The sequence below is a fragment of the Amblyraja radiata genome, chromosome 11, assembly GCF_010909765.2.
Source record: "Amblyraja radiata isolate CabotCenter1 chromosome 11, sAmbRad1.1.pri, whole genome shotgun sequence".
In the NCBI taxonomy this organism is placed as follows: Eukaryota; Metazoa; Chordata; class Chondrichthyes; order Rajiformes; family Rajidae; genus Amblyraja; species Amblyraja radiata.
In genome coordinates this window covers 62,173,481-62,197,387 of record NC_045966.1, presented here as the reverse complement: position 1 = coordinate 62,197,387, position 23,907 = coordinate 62,173,481, and the positions used below count along the sequence as shown (strand labels likewise).

The window sequence follows — 23,907 nt, the reverse complement described above, 5'->3', positions numbered from 1 at the left end:
CAGCCCTATCCATGTACCTTTCTAACTGTTTCTTAAATATTGGGATAGTCCCTGCCTCAACTACCTTCTCCGACAGCTTGTTCCACACACCACCACCCTTTGTGTGCAAATGTTACCCCACAGATTCCCATTAAATCTTTTCCCCTTCACCTTAAACATCTGAATTGAATTTCCTTTATTGTCATTCAGACCTTTCAGTCTGAACGAAATTTCGTGCCTGCAGTCATACATACAATAATACAATAATAGACAACAGAACAGACAGTAAACACAAATTAACATCCACCACAGTGAGTCCACCAAGCATCTCCTCACTGTGATGGAGGCAAAAATCTTAGGGCTGCAGTCTCTTCCCTCCTCTTCTCCCTCTGTGCTGAGGCGATACCCCACCGGGCGATGATAAACCAGTCCCGCGGCTCACCGAGCTCCGCGAACGGGCCAGGTCAAACACCGCGGCCCGGGGTGGTCGAAGCTGCCGCCCTCCAGTCCAGCGGACGCAGCTGTTGACGACATCGTCCACTGGCCCGCGGCCGAACCCCGGACTCAGGACTCTGTCTTCTGGTCCTCGATTAACCTACTTTGGGCAAGAGACTCTGTGCATCTACCCGTACGGTGCTATCATAGCTTTGCCTTTTAGCAGGAAGGGTGGCAGGAGGAATGATCACAACAATTCGTATTCCCTGTTTTATATATTTCCACAGGCTCGAGGAGGCCCAGAACGATATGGTATCACAGGATGGTTGCAGATTCAGGGTTTGAAGAAGTCTGATGAGGGAATCTATACTTGTTACACATGGAATAAGTATGGAGAAGCTCACGCCTCTGCAAGTTTGAGCGTCAATGATCCTGGTAAGATGAAGTAACGGAATCCTGTCCAATCTCACATTAACCTGTCACTGAAACATAACATTCTGGATAAAGTATCCCTTCTTTTTTTACCCAACATTATTCCATCTTGTTTCTCAAAAATATTACAAAAATATAGTACAGGAAGAGGCTTTTCAACCCATCAAGTCTGAGAGTTTTTCCAAAGATCAGTCAGGTCCGTCTCACTCCCTGGCATTTCATCCTTTTGTCTTCGTACTTTTCCCTTTTGAAAGTAGAAATTCTATCAAGTAGTTACTAAACAAAAATTCCCTCCTCATGTGGCCCTTGGTTAGATTTTCTTAAATCATTGCCTATGTTTCAATAATTGTGAACATCTCCTCCTCTTTTATAAATAACTATTAAATACCCTTTTAGCCTTCTCTGCCCCTAGCTTCTCCAGTCTTTCCATACAGCAACAATCACTCAACCCTGGAATAAATCCTGGAAATCTTGTTAAATTACACTGTTTAAAGTATTATTCATCATTGTCCTTTCCAACAAATTGTATATCCTCACTGTCTGCATTGCATCTCATCTGTCATTCTTTTCCCTTTCTGTTTTAGACCCTTTTTTGAACTCTTTAAACTTCAAAATTGTGCCCTGTCTCTGAAGTCTGAATTACTAAATGTATGTAGACTTCAGCAGTCATACTGATATTGAACCCTGGGGAAGTGCATAAACCACAATATTTTCCATCCTTAACCAATTCTCTCTCCACGCTGAGGGTGCAACAGTATTGCAACCACACTAAGAAAGTTAACATGTCAAATATCTTTTGGAAGTCCACAGACACAACATCACATTACTGCGTATTTCTACCTACTGTTACATTATTAATGGTCAGAAAATTAATAATTTCTATTTGAGCATATTCTACATGATGGCGTAAGGCAGGCAAACTGCAGGAACATTGCATAAGGGCCGAATGGCCTACTCCTGCACCTATTTTCTATGTTTCTATGTTTCTATAATGCCCAGGACACAGTGTAAGAAACAGCGACCAGGTTCAGCTATGAGAGATTGTTTGAAAGCGGCTTCAAGTGAGGATGAAGTGAAGGTGGGTAAGCGGCAAGTGTTGTCTGTTGAAGATCATGGTGGTGGTGGGGTGATTGAAAGGATTGGTGAAGAGATTTTGAGATTAACCTGTTGAGGATCTCAGCAGAATTGGAGAAAGAGTCAGTTCAAGGTTTCAAGGTCAGTTTATTGTCACATGTACCAGTTAAGATGCAGTGAAATTTGAGTTACTATACAGCCATACTAAGTGAAAAGCAACAAGACACAACCACATAATAGTTAACATAAACATCCATCACAGTGGATTCCACATTCCTCACTGTGATGGAACGCAATCATTTAAACCTTCTTCCTCTTTGTTCTCCTGCGGTCGAGGCAGTCAAACCATCCGCAGTCGGGGTGATCAAAGCTCCCGCAGCCAACGTTCGAAGTCCCTGTCGGGGTGATCGAAACTCCCGCGTCGGGGTGGTTGAAACTCTCTACGCGGCACGGAGCTCCCGCGTCGGCCTCTTCTTACCAGAGACAGTGGGCTTCATGATGTTAAAGTCCACAGGCCCAGCTGTTGGAGCATTCAGAAGAATGATTCATTAAAGGGTTTGGAGCTAGTGTTGGCTACTGAAGATCAGTGGGAGAACTATAGCAAAGATTAGGCACTGAAGCTCGATAATGGGCGAAGCCTGAAAGGCGGTGGTGGTGGAAGGGGATGCTGCTGGTGGGGAGAGGCAGTTCTGTGCCAGAGGAGTGTCGGACAGGAGATCAGTAGGTCCTGATCTGAGCTTGGTGATCACAATACAAAACATAAAATATAGGACAAATAATAGTCCACATAGACCTTCAAATGCCCCAGAATACAATCATGACTAATCCTTTGTCCCAATATTCCTGCTCTTTTTGTTACCTCTTTCTTGATGCCATCGTGTCTCTGGAGATTTATTTGCCTAATTCTTAAATATTGGGAGTAGATGAGGATTGGGAAGACCCAACATACTTTGGGATTTAAGACAATCTTCATGAATAGCTGGACTCTGTGGCTTGGAGATTTTTGAGACAGATGCATTCAAGTAGTCTGGAAGCAGTGTTGACAACTGCCATGGCAGCTTGCTTCTGCCCGAGTGAGCAGCATGTCTGCAGGCAACAGAAACCAAACAGGAGCATTCCTCCGCCGACTGCAACCCATTGAACGGCAACACCCATGTCTAGGGTCCTCCGTGCAAGAAATAAATTTACAGTGTATAGAAGCTTAAAGAATTATCAAGGAAGCACAATGGGCCCTTGATTATACTGTCTGCTTAATTGTTTGTTATAAATAAATCATGTTGCGCACAAAAGCTTCCAGACACAAATATTTCAGTTGTTAATTAAAGATAGTCTCCCCTTAAAGACACTGAATTTTCAAGATTTTGGATTCGACACATTTGGACAGGGAGGAACTGAGAAACGGAAGGATTCAGTCCCTTGACCTCAATGAATAAAATAGTAGCTTATCATCAACAAAATTCCTTCAAATCTAATTGAAAACGCTTCACGAGATCCAATAACCATGTCCTTCTGTGGGAAGAGAACTATTCTTTGTGCAATAAAGTGTTTATCGTTATTCCTGAAGGGTGGCCTCTTATGTTAAGGTTAGTTCATAAAAATAAAAGTGACTGCAGGGGCTCCGCAGGTCAGGCAGCATCTATAGACCCAGAAACAAAGCTGAAGTTTCAACTACAGTGGTTCAGGGGGATACTGGAACACCCAGAAAAAGCCCATGCAGTCACAGGGAGAAAAGCAGATGGCACTGATGATAAGACTGCATCTGGGTCAGTGGAGCTTTGAGGCAGCAGCCCTTACTACTATGTGACGGTGCCATAAGGCACTGGATTGAATTGCTCTCTCTTAATGATAGTGTTACGGAAAGGAAAGATGGCGGCCGTGAGGCCCTGCTTCTATGTTACGCACTTTTGTTTTTCTATGATAAAATCTCCTTCTGCATACTCAATTACGATCGAATTGAGTTGCTAACTATAAGGGCTAGATCGAATGGAGTTTTGGGATCTCCGTTCCATGCACAAACCCTTCCTGTGGAATTACTCGCCAGGAACACCTCACCTGGTCCACACCCTGGGACCTCTCCTAGGCCCGGTCGACGGCGAGCAGGAGTCCTGGCTCGGTTCAGGAAGCGGCCCTACCGGCCTCCACTACCGGCACTACTACTCTCCAACGTCCGATCACTTCGGAACAAGATGGATGAACTCCAGCTTCTGATCCACACAAGGAGAGGGTACAAAGAATCATCTGCCATCTGCTTCACGGAAACCTGGCTGGATCAATCTGTTCCCGACTCAGCAGTAACCCCACCTGGCTTTACCATCTGCAGAGCCGACAGGTCGGCAGTGCTGTCACATAAGTCCAAGGGTGGGGGTATCTGCTTCCTTGTCAATCAACGCTGGTGCAATAACATCACTATACAAGCACAACACTGCTCCCCTGATATCGAATTCCTCTGTTTGAACATCAGACCATTCTATCTACCCAGGGAATTCTCATCTGTTGTGTTAATTGGCGTTTATGTCCCACCCGACGGTAACGCTAACACGGCTATGGATAAGTTAGCACAGCACATTTCCTCTATGGAAAGCTCACGTCCTGATTCCATCATTATAGCCTCGGGCGACTTCAAGCACAGCTGTCTAACTAAAGAACTCCCTAACTACACTCAGCAAATGACATGCCTGAGCAGAGAAAACAATATATTGGATCATTGTTACACTAACATCACTGGCGCTTACCGTCCCTTTCCTCGTGCTCCATTGGGCAGATCCGATCATGTAATGCTGCTGCTCATCCCCGCATACAAACAAAAACTGAAATCCATCAGGCCCAAAATAATAACCGTTGAGTCCTGGTCAGAGGATGTCATCGAAACGTTAAGGGGATGTTTTGAATGCACTGACTGGGACCTCCTCCTCGACGCATCCGGCAACAACATCGACGTGTACACTGACGTGGTGACGTCATACGTCCGCTACTGTGAAGAACTGTGCGTCCCCTACAAAACTGTCACAATACCCAGTAATGGTAAACCCTGGTTCAACTTCTTCGCAAAAAGAAGAATGCAGCCTACACCAATGGAAACAGTGATCAGTACAAAACAGCAAAATATTAGATTAGATTAGATTAGATTATTTATTTATATGAACTCAGGTCTGCAATACGGAAGGCAAAGTCAGCTTATTCAAAGAAATTGGAACAACAATTCAAAACTCATAATTCAAGAGAAGTCTGGAAAAATCTACAGAAGATGACGGACTACAAAAAACGTCCTGTTCCCATCCCAGATGAGGATCCGGATTTACCGGAAAAACTGAACACTTTTTATGCACGCTTTGATAATGCCACCCCGCTATCCATGCCTCCCCCCCCACCTAACTCAGCACCATTCACCATCTCTGAGGAGGAAGTTAGAGCGGCCTTCAAAAATCTTAATAAAAGAAAAGCGGCAGGGCCTGACAACCTCAGCCCCGCTGCTCTCAACTACTGTGCAGCTCAGCTGGCTCCTGTGTTCACCTCCATCTTTAACACCTCCCTCAGCCAATGTAGAGTCCCGCAGTGTTTCAAATCATCCATCATCATCCCTGTGCCCAAGTCCTCCAAGGTGAGCTGTCTGAACGATTTTAGACCTGTTGCACTAACATCAGTTGCCATGAAGGCCTTTGAGCACATAGCCCTCACCCATCTGAAAACACACACTGCCCCCATCATGGACCCTTTCCAATTTGCATATAGGGCCAACCGGTCTGTTGAGGATGCTATCAACTTAGCTCTTCACTACTCCCTACATCATCTGGAATCACCGAACACTTATGCACGCATCCTGTTTATAGACTTTAGCTCGGCCTTTAACACCATACATCCAATTAAATTCTATAATAAACTGTTGGACATGAGCATTCACCCAGCCATGTGCCATTGGATCCTGCACTTTTTGACAAACAGACAGCAAAGAGTCAAGGTGGGTGAAAAACTCTCCAGCCCTCTGACTCTCAACACAGGAGCCCCCCAAGGGTGCGTTCTGTCACCTCAGCTCTTCTCACTTTACACCAACAACCTCACATCCCAATGCAGCTCAGTCAAAATTTTCAAATATGCAGATGACACAACAATAATTGGCCTCATCTCAGACAACAACGAATCACAATACCATCAAACAGTCGACAGCGCAGTCAAATGGTGTGCAGACAACAACCTCCAGCTTAATACATCAGAAACCTTGGAAATCATCATAGACTTCAGACGCAAACAAAACCCCAAACCCCCGGTCCATGTCAACTCCAATCCCATAACCTCCACAAACTCATTCAAGTTTCTGGGTACCTATATCTGCAATAATCTAAAATGGCACATCAACGCAGACCACATAATTAAGAAAGGACAACAACGCCTATACTTCCTCAGACAGCTCAAAAAGTTCAGAGTCCACAAACACCTCCTGGTCCGTTTCTATCAATCCATTATCGAAAGCATCATCACCTCCTCAATCACAGTCTGGTACGGAAACACTGACAGTCACTCACTACACAGATTACAGCGCATTGTCTCCAAGGCCACCAGGACCATCAACTCCCCCCTCCCCTCAATCCATTCCATTTACCTCCAATGTACCTCAAAACGGGCAATAAAGATCATCTCGGACCCCTCCCATCCAGCAAACCACCTTTTCCAGTCTCTCCCTTCAGGGAGGTGCCTCAGGTCACTTGCCACAAAATCCACCCGTTTTAAAAACAGCTTCTTCCCCTCAGCAATAAAAACACTCAATTCCCTCCAATGACAGACAACACTAAGGACTCTTCAGAATCAGAATGCTTTATTGTCATTGCATGTGTCACATACAACGAGATTACTGTGTCTCTCCATTTAAAAGAACTTCAAACATTCACATACTCATACTTTTTACACTCCCTCCCTCCCCAAACCCACCCATGGATTCACATTTACATAAATTAACACTGTCTCCCACCCCCCCTCCTTCCCCATAACCTGCTCACGAGACAGAGTTCAGTTCCAAGATTGCTGATGGGTAAAAGCTGTTCTTGAGTCTGGCAGTGCGTGACTTTAGCGACCTGTACCTTTTTCCTGAGGGCAGCAGTGTGAAAAGGTGGTGACAAGGATGTGTAATGTCTTTCACGATATTACAGGTCCTGCTGCGGCATCTGGAGTGGTAAATGTCCTCCAGAGGGGGCAGGGGGAGTCCAATGATACCCTGGGCAGTTTTTATCACCCTCTGGAGAGCTGCTCTGTCAGCTGCTGAACAGTTCCCAAACCAGGCAGTTATGCAGTAAGTCAGTATGCTTTCTACCGAACAGCGGTAGAAAGACTCCAGCAGTTTAGCAGACAGATGGGCCTTCCTCAGTGTTCTGAGGAAGTAAAGTCTCTGTTGCGCCTATTTTTACAACTACAGCAGAGTTCACAGACCATTTAAGATCCTCACTGATGTTGATCCCCAGAAATTTAAAACTAGGCACCCTCTCCACCTCCTCGCCCCCTATCTCCAGTGGCCTGAGCTCCACTCTATGTCGCCTGAAATCAGTGATGATCTCCTTTGTCTTTTTAGTGTTCAGAGAGAGATTGTTGTGAACACACCACTCAGAAAGTCTGTGCACCTCCTCTCTATAGGCGACCTCGTTCCCATTTGAGATGAGCCCCACCACGGTTGTATCGTCCGCAAATTTTATGATCCTATTTGCGGGGTGATGGGGCAAGCAGTCATGTGTGTATAGGGCGTAGAGGAGCGGTCTGAGCACACAGCCCTGCGGTGCTCCTGTGCTGAGGGTCAGGGATGTCGAGGTGTAGGGTCCAAGTCTCACCGTCTGTGGGTGTTCACTGAGAAAGTCCAATATCCACCGACACAGTTGACTGCTGAGGCCAAGGTCTAGCATTTTTGTGATCAGCTTGCTGGGTATGATTGTATTAAAAGCTGAGCTGTAATCAACAAAAAGCATCCTGACATATGACCCCTTCTCCTCTAGGTGTTGTAGTGCAGCATGGAGGACAGTGTTTATGGCATCCTCTGTAGATCTATTAGCCCTGTATGCATACTGGTGTGGGTCGAGTGAGGGGGGGAGAGATAATTTAAGGTGACCTAGGACCAGCCTTTCAAAGCACTTGGAGACTACAGATGTAAGAGCAACGGGCCTGTAGTCATTGAAGGAGTTGATGATTGTCTGCTTGGGCACCGGGATGATAGTGGTGGTTTTCAGGCACTCTGGCACGGAGGAGTGTGCTAGGGAAAGGTTAAAAATGTCTGTGAATACCCCAGCGAGCTGGTGAGCACAGTCCCGGAGCACCCTGCCTGGGATCTCATCCGGGCCAGCAGCCTTACTAGCATTAACAGTTCTCAGGGCCTGCTTTACCTCCTCTAACTGGAGGGTAAGTGGCTGGTCAGCAGGGTCCAGTTGGAGAGAGGTTCTTTCATTCGGACCTCTCTCGAAACGGGCAAAAAAGTGGTTGAGCTCCTCTGCCAGCGATGTATTTGCAGCTGTCGGTGGATCCCTGCTGCCCCTGAGGTTTGTTAGGTGATGTATTCCCTGCCACATGCGTGCTGTATCCCTGGAGGTGAACTGGTCCTCGATCTTCTCCTTGTAGGACATTTTAGCTGATTTAATGCCCCGCTTAAGGCTGTGTCTGGCAGCGCTGTACAGTTCTTTGTTGCCAGATTTGTGGGCCAAGTCCCGCTCCTTCAGAAGGCGCTGGACCTCCGTAGTCATCCATGGTTTCCTGTTCGGAAAGACACGGATGCACTTGTTGATGGTGACACATTCCACACAACATCTGATGTAGAAGAGTACTGCTGCAGCGTACTCTTCTAGGTCCTGGTTATAAAATAGACTCCAGTCTGTGCTCTGCAAGCAGTCCTGCAGTTGTAAGGTTGCATCCTCTGGCCAAGTTTTAATGATCCTGGTAGTGGGTTTCTGCTTTCTACTGATGGGGATGTAGGCTGGGATTAACAACAATGACTGGTGGTCTGACAGTCCAAGGGGGGGGGGGGGGGGGAGGGGTAAGGCTCTGTAACCTTTAGGAATTTTAGAATAAACACAGTCTAGTGTGTTTTCCCTCGAGTTGGGCATTTAACATGTTGCACAAACCGTGGCAGTACTTTCTTTAAGTTGGTGTGATTAAAGTCACCAGCCACGATAAAAACCCCATCAGGATGTGAGTTCTGTTGTTTGTTGATCGCATTTAGCAGGTAGCCCAGTGCTACATTAGCTTTAGCCTCCGGAGCTAAGTACACGGCTGCAATAAAAGACTCTTGATGTATATAGTGTCTTGTCTATGGTCTTTGTCTGTTCTTTTGCACTATGTTCTGTTGGTGAGATTTGTGATTTGTGATGTAGTATGGATGCACTTTATTACTGTGATCTGTGTTGTTATATGTGTTAATGTGACTAAAGCAGTGTACCATCATGTACCGAACCCAAATACCACCAACCCTGGTTGCGTGGCAAATAAAGATTCTATCTATCTATCTATCTATCTATCTATCTATCTATCTATCTATCTATCTATCTATCTTATGGAATCTTTTACATTTTCCTAAGTGAGTTAGCAAAATCTGCTTTCAAATGAGAATAATCTCACCCATGACTGCCTTGGTTGTTCAAACGCACAAAGATCCGACTCAAAAGTGGAAGCATTCGCACATCAAAGTAACTTATTGGCTAAGAAAATTCAGCATGACTCGATTGACTCTTACCAATTTCTTTAAATGCACTTTAGAAAGCATCCTATCCGATGCAACTAAAATTGGCATGGCAGCTGCTATGCCCAAGACCTGCCCAAACCTCCCCCCCCCCCATGGACTCCATCTGCACTTTACGCTATCTCAGAAATGCAGCCAACATAACCAAGAATCATTCGCACTCCAGTCATTCTTTCTTATCCCCTCTCCCGTCAGGCAGAAGAAACAAACACGTGAAAGCATGTACCACCAGAACCTTCCCCGCTGTTATCAGATTCTTAAATGGACCTCAAATGTTCCAAGGATGAATTCCTGATCAGTCAATCTCTTAGAAACATAGAAAATAGGTGCAGGAAGAGGCCATTTGGCCCTTCGAGTCAGCACCACCATTCATTGAGATTTTGGCTGATCATCCACAATCAGTAACCCGTGACTGCATTCTCCCCATATCCCTTGATTCCTAGAGCTCTATCTAACTCTCTTTTCAATTCATCCAGTGAATTGGCCTCTACTGCTCTCTGTGGCAGAGAATTCCACAAATTCACAACACTCTGGGTGAAAAAGTTTTTTCTCACCTCAGTCTTAAATGGCCTTTGCATTATTCTAAGACTGTGGTCCCTGGTTCTGGACTCGCCCAACATTGGGAACATTTTTCCTGCATCTAGCTTGTCCAGTCCTTTTATAATTTTATATGTTTCTATAAGATCTCCCCTCATCCTTCTAAACTCCTGTGAATACAAGCCTAGTCTTTTCAATCTTTCCTCATATGACAGTCCCACCATCCCAGGGATCAATCTCGTGAACCTACGCTGCACTGCCTCAATCACATTATTAACCTACATTTATTGGCCATTGCATCATCTTGTCTGAATGTGAAACCAATATCTTACATCATCACCAGCACAGCACCAGTTCAAATGTGATGGTCACCATCACCCTTTAGATGAACAAATGTTAAACTTGCTTGTGAGGCCCGTACCCAAGAAAGAGAACCTAAAATTGGCATGCAGGAATATAGATGTTATATGAGATGTGTCCCATATAAGTGGCATGGTAACAAGGTGACAAGACTCGCACTGTCCTGGGCACACAAGCGATTACAAACATTCCTTTTTTTGAGCTTGCGGAATATGTTTAACGAAAAAACTTCAGCTCATCGTGCCTGTGTCACATCTTTCAATGAGCCAACCAAATAGTTCCAATCCCCTGTAAAATGCAAAGTACTGAAAGAGACACAAGAACTTGCAGATGCTGGATTCTCGAACAAAACACAAAGTGCTGGAGGAACTCAGCAGGTTAAGCAGCATCTGTCGAGGACAAGTCAATGTATATTTTTAAGGCAGAGATAGATAGATTCTTGATTAGTATGGGTGTCAAGGGTTATGGGGAGAAGGCAGGAGAATGGGGTTAGGAGGGACAGATAGATCAGCAATAATTGAATGGCAGAGTATACTTGATGGGCCGAATGGCCTAATTCTCTTCCTATCACTTATGACATTATGAGGGAAAGGATGGACAAAGTTGCAGGTTGAGATCCTTCTTCAGACTGACTCGATAAGTCGTCTGTGGATTTTCCTCCACAGAGAGACAATAGACAATAGGCACAGGAGTAGGCCCTTCGAGCCAGCACCGCCATTCACTGTGATTTTGGCTGATCATCCACAATCAGTACCTCATTCCTGCCTTCTTCCCATAGGCTTTGACTCTGCTATCATTAAGAGCTCTATCCAACCACTGCCTTCTGAGGCAGAGAATTCCACAGATGCACAACTCTCTGGGTGAAAAAGTTCTTCCTCATCTCCATTTTAAATGGCTTACCACTTATTCTTAAACTGTGACCCCTGGTTCTGGAATCCCCCAACATCGGGAGCATGTTTCCTGCCGCTAGCATGTCCAATCACTTAATAATCTTATATATTTTAATAAGATCCCCTCTCACCCTTCTAAATTCCAGTGTACACAAACCCAGTCACACCATTCTTTCAACATATGACAGTCCCGCCATCCAGGAAATTAACGTTGTGAACCTACGCTGCAGTCCCTCGATAGAAAGAATGTCCTTCCTAAAATTTAGAGACCAAAACTGCACACAATACTCCAGGTGTGGTCTCACCAGAGGCCCAGAAGGACCTCTTTGCTCCTAAACTCCTCTTGTTATGAAGGCCAACATGCCATTAGCTTTCTTCACTGCCTGCTGTACCTACATGCTTACTTTCAGTGACTGATGTACAAGGACACCCAGATCTCGTTGTACTTCCCCTTTTCCTAATTTTGACAGCATTCAGATAATAATCTCCTTCCTGTTCTTGCCATTAAAGTGGATAACCTCACATTTATCCACATTAAACTGCATCTGCCATGCATGTGCCCACTCAACCAACCTGTCCAAGTCACCCTGCATCCTCATAGTTCACACTGCCACCCAACTTTGTGTCATCTGCAAATTTGATAATGTTTCCTAACCTGCTAAATTCCTCCAGCACTTTGATTTTTGCTCAAGATTTCAGCAGCTGTAGTCCCTTGTGTCATGGACAGGTTCAGCTTCAGAATCCAAGAGACACCAATCCTAACTGTCTCCGAAAGGCCAATTAAGAGTCTTAGCAAGGTGTTTAACAGCAGCCTGAAAGATACTGCATCAGTCCAGGCAACCTGTTAGGAGCTGGAGAGCTGGTTGAGAGCGGTGGACTGGTCGGGGCTTCTCGGCAAGTTCAAGGCATTGATTTACCAGCATGGTATCCTGCCAAGGATACTCTAGCCACTGCTTGTCTACGAAGTTCCAACCTCCATTCCGTAGAGAGGATGGAGGAGAAAATCAGCAACTTCCTCAGCCTTAGCAGCATCGCCGTTTACGGAACTAACACCAAACTCCAGCTGCCCCTGAAGTCCTTGGAGGAGGAGTTTAAGGCGACTCGGGCCAGAGAGGTGATGCTGTACAGGGACTCCAGTGACCCCAAGGTGGGTCAGGCAGGGGTGGAGGTGAAAACTGGGAGGAAGTGGAGAGCCGGCAAAGCCGTGCTGCAAGCGGCGTCTCGGATACGCCACAGAGTCCTGGTGGGAGCAGTGACTCGGGGAAGAGCTGGTCTGGGAATCTTACCAACTCCCCAGTTTGACAAGGCCAAGGGGAAGGAGAGGCGCAGGCTGGTCCAGGATACAACAGTACTTATACTGTCCATTGGACTCCATACATCCTCCTGATTTGGTCCCCTGATTTTTATTAACCGCCAAAATTGATTTTACTTCATTTTTCTTGATTTCCTTGATTTTACTTGATTTCCTAAGCTTCTGATTTTTCCTCTCAACTCCCTTTACCCCATTCTCTCCACTGTATAGCTATCCCTCCTTTCCTGTTCCTTCTTGAAAGTTAAAATTCTAGAATATTTAATTCACAATCTTGGTGACTTTGCCTTTTTCCATTCAACATCATCAATTTTATGCCAGGCAACATGTTGAATAATTCATCCCCAGATGTATCTTGTTCATAAAGATCTTAAATACAATGGCTTTCATTTTAATTTCCTCTGTTTGATTCCCATCTGTTACAAGGGAATGTTGCTCAACTAATTATTTCCCACTCTGATTTGACTGACTGTCATTTTATACTTTATGGCAGGTGTGGGGAAGGGAAACTTGTCTCACCTGAAGCCAACTAGGTCTTCAATTAGTTTGCAGAGGGCACAGTAACCGATTTACAACACAAACAGCTTTAAAAAAAATATTCAGCAGTTGACTTAAAGTCTGTTTGAATGATTTCCTCTCAAATCAGACATCTTAGAGGTCATGAATGGCCTGAAGAATCCCAGCAAGGGGATATTTTTTGATGGTTTTCGTGCGCTCTGGAAATGTGTTCCTTTAGTCCCCATAAAACCTAGACATTTCTTTATGTCAGATTATTGAGAGAGACAAGAATGGAGATTGCAGGGCCCTTGACAGAGATCTTTGTATCCTCTCTAGCCTCAGGTGATGTCCCGGAGGGTGGTGAAGAGCCACAGTTAGGGATAATCCAGCAAATTATAGGCGGATGATCTTTACACCAGTGGAAGAGAAGCTATTGTAGAGGATTTTTATGCCCCTGTCCCACTTAGGAAACCTGAACGGAAACCTCTGGAGACTTTGCGCCCCACCCAAGATTTCCGTGCGGTTCCCGGAGGTTCCCGGAGGTTTTTGTCAGTCTCCCTACCTGCTTCCACTACCTGCAACCTCCGGCAACCACCTGCAACTTCGGGGAACCGCACGGAAACCTTGGGTGGGGCGCAAAGTCTCCAGAGATTTCCGTTCAGGTTTCCTAAGTGGGACAGGGGCATTAGAGATAGGATTTACTTACATTTGGAAGACATGGGTTTATTAGTGATAATCAGCATGGCTTTATCGAGGGGAGGCATCTTTAATGAGAATTATTGAACTTTTTGAGGTGACAGAGATGAAAGATGAGAGTAGGACTGTGGATGCTGTCTCCATAGATTTTGACGGCATTTGACAAGGTCCCTCATGGTAGCCTGATCGAAAGTATTAAGGTACACGGGATCCACAAGGTAGATTGGATTCAAATTTGCCTTGAGAGCAGTGGTAGAGGGACATTATTCTGACTGGAGATCTGTAACCATTCACCAGGACTAGAGGGTCTAAGCTATAGGGAGAAGTTGAGTAGATTGGGACTCTTTGCCTTGGAGTGCAGGAGGAAGAGGGGTGACCTTATAGTGGTGTATAAAATCATGAGAGGAATAGATTGGGTAGATGCACAAAGTCTCTTGCCCAGAGTAGGGGAATTGAGGGCCAGAGAACATTTGTTCAAGGTGAAGGGGAAAAGATTTAATAGGAATCTGAGGGGTAACTTTTTCACATAAAGGGTGGTGGGTGTATGGAACAAGCTGCCAGAGAAAGTAGTTGAGGCAGTGACTATCCCAACATTTACAAAACAGTTAAGACAGGTACATGGATAGGGCAGGTTTGGAGGGATATGGACCAAATGCGGGCAGGTGGGACAGTGTATCTGGGACATGTTGGACCGAGGGGGCCTGTTTCCACACCGTATAACTCTATGACTGATATATAAATGACTTGGATAAAAGCGTTGGTGGACTCATAAGTAACTTTGCAGATGACTTAAAAATTGGTGAAGTTGTGGATTGTGAAGAAGGTTGTCAAAGGCTACAGCAAGATATAGATCAGTTGTGAGATACAATATGGGCAGGAAAATGGGAGATGGAATTTAATCTGGACAAATATGAGGTTTGGGAGTTCAAATGTATGGGGAAAGTAGACAGCAAATGATAGGGCCCTTAGGAGCATTGATGTACAGAGGGATCTTGGGATGCACGTCCATAACTCCTTGAAAGAGTACACAGGGTAGTAAAGAAGGCAAATGGCATTGAATACATGTAAGAACGTCATTTTGCAGCTGTATAAAACTTGGTTTACATTTGTTCTGTGTTCAGTTCTAGTTTCCACATTATGGGAAGAATAAGGAGGTTTTGAGGAATGTGTAGGATAAGTTTGAAGGAGATGTATGAGACGTTTTTTTTATACAGAGAGTGGTAGCCATCTGTAACGCACTTCCAGTGGGAGAGGGTGTGAAATGGTGCAAAACAGACATGCTAGTCTCATATAAAATGAATTTAGAGAAGCTAACATGCAGGGAGTGCGGGATATGGATCATGTGAAGGCAGATGGGGTTAGTTTAACATCATGGTTGGCTCAGAAATTGTGTGATGAAAGGCCTGTTCCCATGCTGTACCGTCCTGTGTTCTATCATTCACATTCTCCACTGATATTCCCTTCCCTGAGTATTAACTTAGTAGGACCCAAAATGCTGGTCAATTGAATAGGCCATCCTGGCTCCTGCAGAGGCATGGACTGAGAGGTAAAAGCACACTTCGTCATTTGGGTGGTGTTCACTGCAATGATTCCACCATGTGGTAATATCAAAACCCATGTAAATTTATAACTTATCTTATGTGATTAATGCTTGTTGTTTTAATGTGCAGATTCTTCATCAGCAATGGAATTGAATTTGCCTACCAGAAATAGTAAATATATCACAGATGATGAAGATGAAGAGGATAATGATGAAGATGATGAAGATGATTATGAGATCTCTGGTGACAACGGATAATAATAAAATGTGAACCTCCTGGTTCAATGTGGCATGCAAAATGCCCGTGGAGCATAGCTATGTAGACACAAAAAGCTGGAGTAACTCAACAGGGCAGGTAGCATCTCTGGAAGAAGGATGTTGCCTGTCCCGCTGAGTTACTCCAGCTTTTTGTGTCAATCTTTGATTTAAACCAGCAACTGCAGTTCTTTCCTACACACCTGAGCATAACTATGTGTTCATTCGCCATTTTAAAAAACAGCTTTCTGCACTATGAGTAATGAACTGACCTGTATATAGTTAAACCACTGAGATTCTCTCAAAGGGGCCTGGAACTCTGTTATTATATCTTTTGTACAACACACAACTCTATTCTTACAAATGTCTGAACTCATGCAGGTGATATTGTTTGCTGCATTGTCCAGGTGCTGACTCTTGCTGTGAGCAACAATCTGCTGCTCCTACAGAGTCCAGCGCAGACTGGATCTGCAAATCATCTGTTCTGTGTCATTTACATATTAAAGGTGTGGGTTAGTCGGTAGGTATTGGATATCTTCATTTCTTCCAGCAGGTATGAGGAGACATTTCTAAAGATCCTGGCTCTTGCACCATACAGTAATCAGCTTTATTCCCAGTCATACGTAAGCAATAAATGTAAGGTTGCAGGATTTCAGATTTGGTTATCATAGATTGCAGGTGTTCTAACATAGAGGCAGGTAGGTGTCTGTGCATGCTCATTGTCTTAAAGTTCTGTTGAGTTATCGGCTTCATTGTATATATCATGCAGGTTTGTAGGTTAATTGTTTTTCTGTAAATGGACCCTAGTTTGTAGGATAGAACTAGTATACGGGAAGCACTGGTTGGCATGGACTTGGTGGGCCAAAGGGCCCGTTTCCACAATGTATCTCTAAACTAAACTAAATCTAAAGCACACCTAATGAAGCAAGCACCTCAAAATGTAGTCTAAGCAGAATTAAAAAGGGAATGAGAGAAGATGTGATTTACAAATTGGGAAAGGGATTTAACATAAGAGAAACATAATTGGTAAAGAAAAAAACATTAATGTAGGCTGGTGGAATGATGAGGATACGAGTGTGCAGGAGAAATGGCTGGGGCCATTGCAAAGCTTGCATAGTAGCCCATTGATCTCCAGTCTAAAAAATGTAACCATGATCTTAGTAGGGTGTAGGAAGCTTGTGCAACTTTACAATCTGTATTCTTGGCTCCTTTACATGAGCTTCATGTTACTTAAATCAAATCAATTCCATATTTACATCTCTGGTATGTGTGTTTGATAAACCGACATTCATGTCAACAATAAGAGTTGCTGTGTTTAGATTTTAACATTTAATAATTTTCCCAGCACTGCATCATCAAATACTCCCATAGGAAATAGTATGACACCTACAAATAATCAGAGACACAGCATGGAAACAGTCCCTTTAGCTCACTGAGTTCACTGCCATCTAGCACTCATTTACACTAATACTTCTCAAATCTGATTATATTCTCCTCACATTTCCATCAGCTCTCCCCTGATTCTACTACTCTCCTGCATGCTAGAGGTATTTTATGGTGGGCAAATAATCCTTTTTTAATTTATTTTATGTCCCAATATTTAGATTGCAATGTTCATGTGTCAATATTCACCAACCATATTAAAATACTTTTTCAAATCATTGTCTGGAGAGGTCATATTGAAATTCAACTGGTTAAATTAACAGGATTCAGTGTCAAACAGTGATGTTAACATACATTTAAAAATAATCACTTTCAAGATGTCTGTTAAACTCTTCTCCCTCTTTGATAGGGGTTGTTAATCTGTTCAAATTGAAGAGTAATAACAAAAGATGTTAGAAATACTTATCTGCTAAGGCAGGTTTGGAAGAGAAAACAGATTTCACCTTTTCAGATCAGTGATTTCTCAAGTTTATCAACAGTATTGCTACTGATTACTTGTATTATTATGGACAATACAATTATTAGAAATTATTTTAAAATATACATGCATATTTTTTTAAACTACCCTTAGACCGTAAGCCGATTTTTCGTTTCAATTTGTGACTCACATTCCATATCTACCTGTATTTATAACATATTATGCAAAAATATTATAGAAATCATATCTGAAACTCATCAAGAAAAATACCTGCACATATTTTTTAAATATGGAAAAAAACTCAAATTTTCCGAGTAGTAATTGTCCAATCAAAACACGTTTGACATTGAGTTGGATGCCTATTGACTAATCATGCACTTTGTTTCAGGCTAGCTAGGCAGGGAGCCCGCTGGGATCATGGCAGAGAGGAAGGTTACTGCAGGAGGTTTTAACTGTCAAAACAATAATATAAATAACCTCACATGATTATCGCACACCATAATGAACCATGACAGTATGGTTGATGAATACTGTCAACTTTCAGCAAGGGGGTGAACTGCAGATTGCTGTGCATGCATATGTTTGAAAGAGTTCAACTTTAAGTAATACCCAACTGTATTAAAGTAACAATGTTCTCCAAAGAGGAGACTGGTCCAAGACATGATTATTATTGTGAGATTGTTGTGTTTTATTTTGTACACCGCGTGTTCTGATGTAAACAAAAAAAAATGCAATATTTCTGAGTTTATAAACTTCCATAGGCTGTTGCGTCTGGAACAAGATGTAAAATTGTTTTTTTTAATCAACTCAATTCTTTTTTTTTTTTAATTTTTATTTTATTAGAAGTAAGTATAAAATAATGTGGTACCTTGTAGACACCTAATATATATACACATGTTACATTTTATGTACAACTTCTTATTTTTTTTTTAGCAGTAAAAGAAAGAAAAGAAAGAGAATAGTAGAAAAATAGAGAAGTGCGTGATAGCGAACAGTGAGAAGAAGGAAAGAAGAAAAGAGAGAGAATAGAGAGAGAAAAAGAAGAGATAGAAAACAGGAGATTGCAGGAGAAATAGCTATTTATTATTCTTGACCACCCTTCACCCGATCCTGAAACAGTTAATTTCTACGGTTATGTTGAACCATTGTAAGAAGTCGATAAATGGAGACCAAATCATTAAGAATTGGTCTGCTTTGTCTGTTAGGAGGAGTCGCATTCCTTCAAGATGTGAGGTTTCCGACATGTTTAAAATCCACATTTTCAACGTTGGTATGGATGTATTTTTCCAAAATTTAAGTATAAGTTTTTTGCCGTTATTAAACCATAATTAAGGAAGGATTTTTGAAACATATTCAGTTTATTCCCATCTTCCATTGATCCGAATATAATCATTTCAATGTTAGGGTCATCAACTCAATTATTAACCATCTGCTGTACATTCCTGGTTTATGACAATCAAGAAATGTGCCAATCCCACATCAAAGAACAGAACACATTTTGGTCTTCAACAGATGCAGAAGAAACGTTCCAATGAGTTGGTGGAGAGTTCCTTTCCACAGCGTGTGAGGAGTGCGGTCCGGGTCAGCACGACCTGGGCTGCACAAAGTAGCAAACTTGGCTGGGCAGCTAGCGGTAAAGTTGCGGGGAGGGCGGGAGCGTTGAGAAGGAGGGGGTCGGGGATCATGCCAGCAAGTCACTCACTCACTCACCGCTGCCGCAACGTTCCAGGCGTGGTGCTAGGGCATGGTGGCCGGGGAGGGAAGTAGCTCAGGTGGGTGCGAGCATCCGCCGGGACTTGACAGCGGACCCGACCACCACCTCAGTGCCTTCTGCCGGCCCGTCTGCCAGCCAGCCATGGTGTTCTACTGCACAGCAGGCGGAACCGGTGGTGGTGGTTGGCGGAGAGCTACCTATTATTGAGCACGAGGGTGCTGTTACTTTTTGTAATAGATTTTTGAATTATCTGAATTAATTAGTGTGCAACCTTTGGCACTGATGAATCACAAATTCCTTATGTAAATGATATTTTATGTAAATCTGTGCCAAATTTCAGGAAGATACCAGACATGGGTCACGATATTTAAATTCTAGGCGCTTTTTCAATGCGTTAAACTTCCATAGCAAACTTCCTTTCGAACATTGCTAGCTACACTGAAAACATTATATATATTCAACATTTTACAATATTCTTATCTATAGTGTACACCTGTGCTCCAGAATATGTGCTCCCATAATCTTTGTGACAAGGCTGTCTTTTCTGGGTTAGGATAATTTGGATTTAGGAAGTATAAACAATTCTAAACTACCGTCTTTTAAACCAGGCCACTAGTTCCGAATTGAAGGCAGTCACTAGGTTTAGGTTTATTATTACCACCTGTACTGAGGTACAGTGGAAAGCTTTGATTTGCTTGCTATCCAATCAAATCAGATAATGGTCTACATAATACAATCAAGCCAAACCCAAGTACAATAGGTTGAGCAAAGGGAAAATTACAGATCGTTCTTAGCATTGTAGGCACCAGTTCCGGAGACAACGCCAAAATGGGATAGAGGTGAATCAGACAGTGCCCCAGTTTATGGAAGGATCGTTAAGAATGCTGATGATGGAGTCGAAACTGTTCCTAAGGCTGATGGTGCAAACATTGAAGCTTCTCTACCTTCTGCCCGACAGGAGCGGGGAGAAGAAATATTGACTGTGGTGGGACATCTTTGATTATGATGGCAGCTTTTCCGAAGCAGTGTAAGGTGTGGATGAAGTTAATGGTGGGGAGTCTGATGTGTGTGTTGGGCTGGGCAACATCTACAGTTCTGCGATTTTTATCGGTGTTCGGCCAAACTGTTCGAAACCAAGCTGTGCTGTAACCTGACAGTATGCTTTCGATGGTGCATCTGTACTAAATCTGCTAATAACTTTTAAATAATAAATATAGCAATTTGTATCTCGTCCATATTCTTTGTGTCTTATTTGAGTTGAGTTTTGTCGCAGAGTGTAGAATGCAGCACAAGTTTGTTACTCTAGCATTTTGTGTTTTTTTTGTAAACCAGCATCTGCAGTTTCCTGTTTCCACCTTGATTATTTTCCCCCATGTGGCATATAATTTGTCAGAATGTATGGTGATCTGCTTGACCAAGAATCTTCCCTATATTTCCATTTAGACAATAATTTCCATCCCGCACTCAACTTCACTTGGACAATCTCTGACATCTCCCTCCCATTTCTTGATCTCACCATCTCCATCACAGGAGATAGATTATCAACTGACGTCTATTATAAACCTACTGATACCCACAACTATCTAGACTACATTTCTTCCCATCTGCCTCCCGCAAAGACTCTATCCCCTGCTCCCAATTCCTCGGTCTATACCGCATCTGTGCCCAAGATGAAGTGTTCCATGCTAGGATATCCGAGATGTCCTCATTCTTTAGGGAAGGGGGGGTTCCCCTCTTCTATCATAGATGAGGCCCTCACACGTGTCTCCTCGGTACCATACAGATCCACTCTTGCTTCCCCTTCCCTCAGTCGCAACAGGGACAGAGTCCCCCTCGTCCTCACTTTTCACCCCATCAGCCATCGCATACAGCACATCATCCTCTGACATTTTCGTCACCTCCAATGGGATTCCCCACTAATCACGTCTACCCATCTCCACCCTATCCTGCTTTCCATAGATCGTTCCATCAGCACTTCCTGGTTTCTGGTCCTGGTCCCTTCCTGGTCGCTTCCCACCCAAGTCACTCCCCAGGTACTTTTCCCCTGCAACCTCAGGAGATGCAACCTGTTCATAAACATCTTCCCTTGACTCCATCCAAGGGCCCCGACTGTCCTTTCATGTGAGGAAGAGGTTTACTTGCACGTCCTTCAACTTCATTTTACTGTCTCCTGTGTTCTTGGTGTGGGCTCCTATACATTGGCGAGACCATTCATAGACATGGTGATCGTTTCCAGACTCCCCTGCTGTGTGGAAAATAACCTGTCCATCCTACTTATCTGTAGTTTGGCTACTCTCCGGTCCTCCGGGACTTTGCTTATGGCTAGAGAAGAAATAAATATCCATGTCAAGGCACCTACAAGGCAAGAGAGGGGAATACCAAGAGACAAGGTAATCTCTTCTCTTGCCCCCCTCAATAATCTGGGATCGATCTCATCAAGCCCTGAAGAATTATCCACCTTAATGCTCTTCAAGAGCCTCAGCATGACCTCCTTAAAGCCCTGTCCCACGGTACGAGTTCATTCCAAGAGCTCTCCCGAGTTTGCCCTGATTCGAACTCGGAGATTTACTCTTAATGGCCACTCGTCAGTACTCAAGGCTCAACATTAGATGTTGAAAAATCGTCACGAGTCTTCCCGTGCTTACCTGCCGTTAAGCGAGTCTTCCCGAGTACCTGCCATTAGCGTTACGAGCTGCTAAGAGACGTCCCCGAGCTCCGACATACCCGCTACGTTCATTCTCCGTGCTTACTACGAGTTTGATTTTTTTTAAACTCGGGAGAGCTCTTGGAATGAACTCGTAACCTGGGACAGGGCTTTTAATCTCAAACTGCCCTGGCATATTTATTTTCTCCACACTAATCTCGTTGTCCTCCAGGCCCTTCTCCTCAGTGAGTACAGATGCAAACTACTCTTTTAGCACCTCACCTACATCATCTGACTCCAGGGGCATGAGATAGCTGGAAGTTAAGTAGAATCCAAAAATATTTAATAAATATATCAAGAGGAAGAGGATAACAAGAAAGAATAGTGCCTCGGTGAAATCAATTTTGTCATCTATGTTTGGAGACGCAAGAGATGTGCAAAACTCTCAATTCTCACAAATTCCTTTGTTTTTATCCTGGAGAAAGACATGAAGACTGGGGACCTTGGGAAAGTTAATGGAGATCTTTTGAGGACAGTATATTACGGTCATACAATAATTAATGACTACATTTGTTACATTTGTTACATGTACTTAAATACAATGAAATGCTTTGCTTTGCATACAATCCAGTAAAATCATAGTATACATAAGCACAATCATATAAGCAAAAACACAAAGAGTGCAACAATAGTAGTGTAAAAAGTTGTAGATTTCTTCTGGGGTAGCACACAAAGAGGCACAACTTTTCTTAAAAAGTCCTTAAAAATATCGAGTGTTATCTTGACCTTAAAGGCCCATTGACTGGCGGCGGGATTGGTTTGGTCATGTAGGGGTTGGCCTGGCCTGGCAAAGTTGTCGGTGTCTTCTACTGATGCTCCATGTTGCTGCAAGCCATGCTCCCTCTTCGCACGTGTTTGACTTCCGTGTGGCATTTGATCAATGCAATCCCCCAGCTGTTGCAGGGCTGCTAGAGACCTCCTCGACTGACATGTCGACCTGCCAGCACGTCGATATGCCATCTTCTTGCCTTTTGCTGACCACAATTATTGGAGATCTTCTAAGGGTGCGAGAGCGGAGCTCACTGTCCACTCATGTGATCTTCCCATAATCTGCTGCCGCCACCATCCTGACGAGGACATGCTGAACTTCCCGAGATGAATGAAGGTCGATAAATCTTCCTCTCGTGATATATCCGTCGCTGTGGGAAGAAAGTGCAGGAGTCCTAACTGAGAGATATGAATCAGCGTTAGAGCTGGGTGAGGTGCCGGAAGACTGGAGGCTGGCTAATGTGCATTTATTTATGAAGGTCTGTGAAGAAAAACATGGGAATTATGGGCCAGTACCTCAAACATCTGAAGTTGGAAAGTTATTGAAGAGATTCTGAGGGCTAAGATATATATTAATGATCAGTGCTGTGATGAGAGTTGAGTGGATGGGGGCGAGTGTGGGGGGTGGGAAAGAAGTGAAGGGGGGAGTGGTGGGGTTTGGTAAGTTACCTAAAATGAGATAATTCAATGTTAACACTGTTGAGTTGTAAAGTACCTAGACAGAATTTCAGGTGGTGTTCCTTCAATTTGTGCTTGGCCTCACTCTCAGCTTTCATGAGGCAGAGTGAAGTATAGATGGAATCAATGGTTGGGAGTCTGGTCTGTGTGATCGACCCATCTACATCTACAGCTCCCTACAATTTCCTGCAGTCTTGGGAAAAGCTGTTCTCAAATCAAGCTGTGATGTAACCCGACAATATGCATTCTATGTTTTATCTGTAGAAGCTTATACACATCATGCCAAATTTCCTCAGCCTCCGAAGGAAGTAGCGGTGTCGGTGTGCCTTCCTGGCTATCGCTGGTGCACAACAGATTGTTGGTGATCTTAACGTCAAGGAACTTGTAACTGATGATGATTGGGGCAGGAACTCCACCACACTTCCTGAAGTCGAGTTTGCTGACATTGAGGGAGAGGTTAATGTTATGTTCTCTATCT

General features: G+C 43.7%; 1 protein-coding gene across 1 annotated transcript in view; it reads left to right on the top strand.

The window, feature by feature from the left end:
• Positions 1–18,367, top strand: part of LOC116978691 (kazal-type serine protease inhibitor domain-containing protein 1-like) — a 68,744-nt gene extending 50,377 nt beyond the window's left edge. Inside the window, exons 3-4 of the mRNA XM_033030011.1 lie at positions 702–849; positions 15,580–18,367. Coding sequence (XP_032885902.1) covers positions 702–849; positions 15,580–15,707 — 276 coding nt within the window. The 3' untranslated portion in view covers positions 15,708–18,367. The remainder of the gene's footprint in view (positions 1–701; positions 850–15,579) is intronic.
• The last annotated feature ends 5,540 nt before the right edge of the window (positions 18,368–23,907 follow it).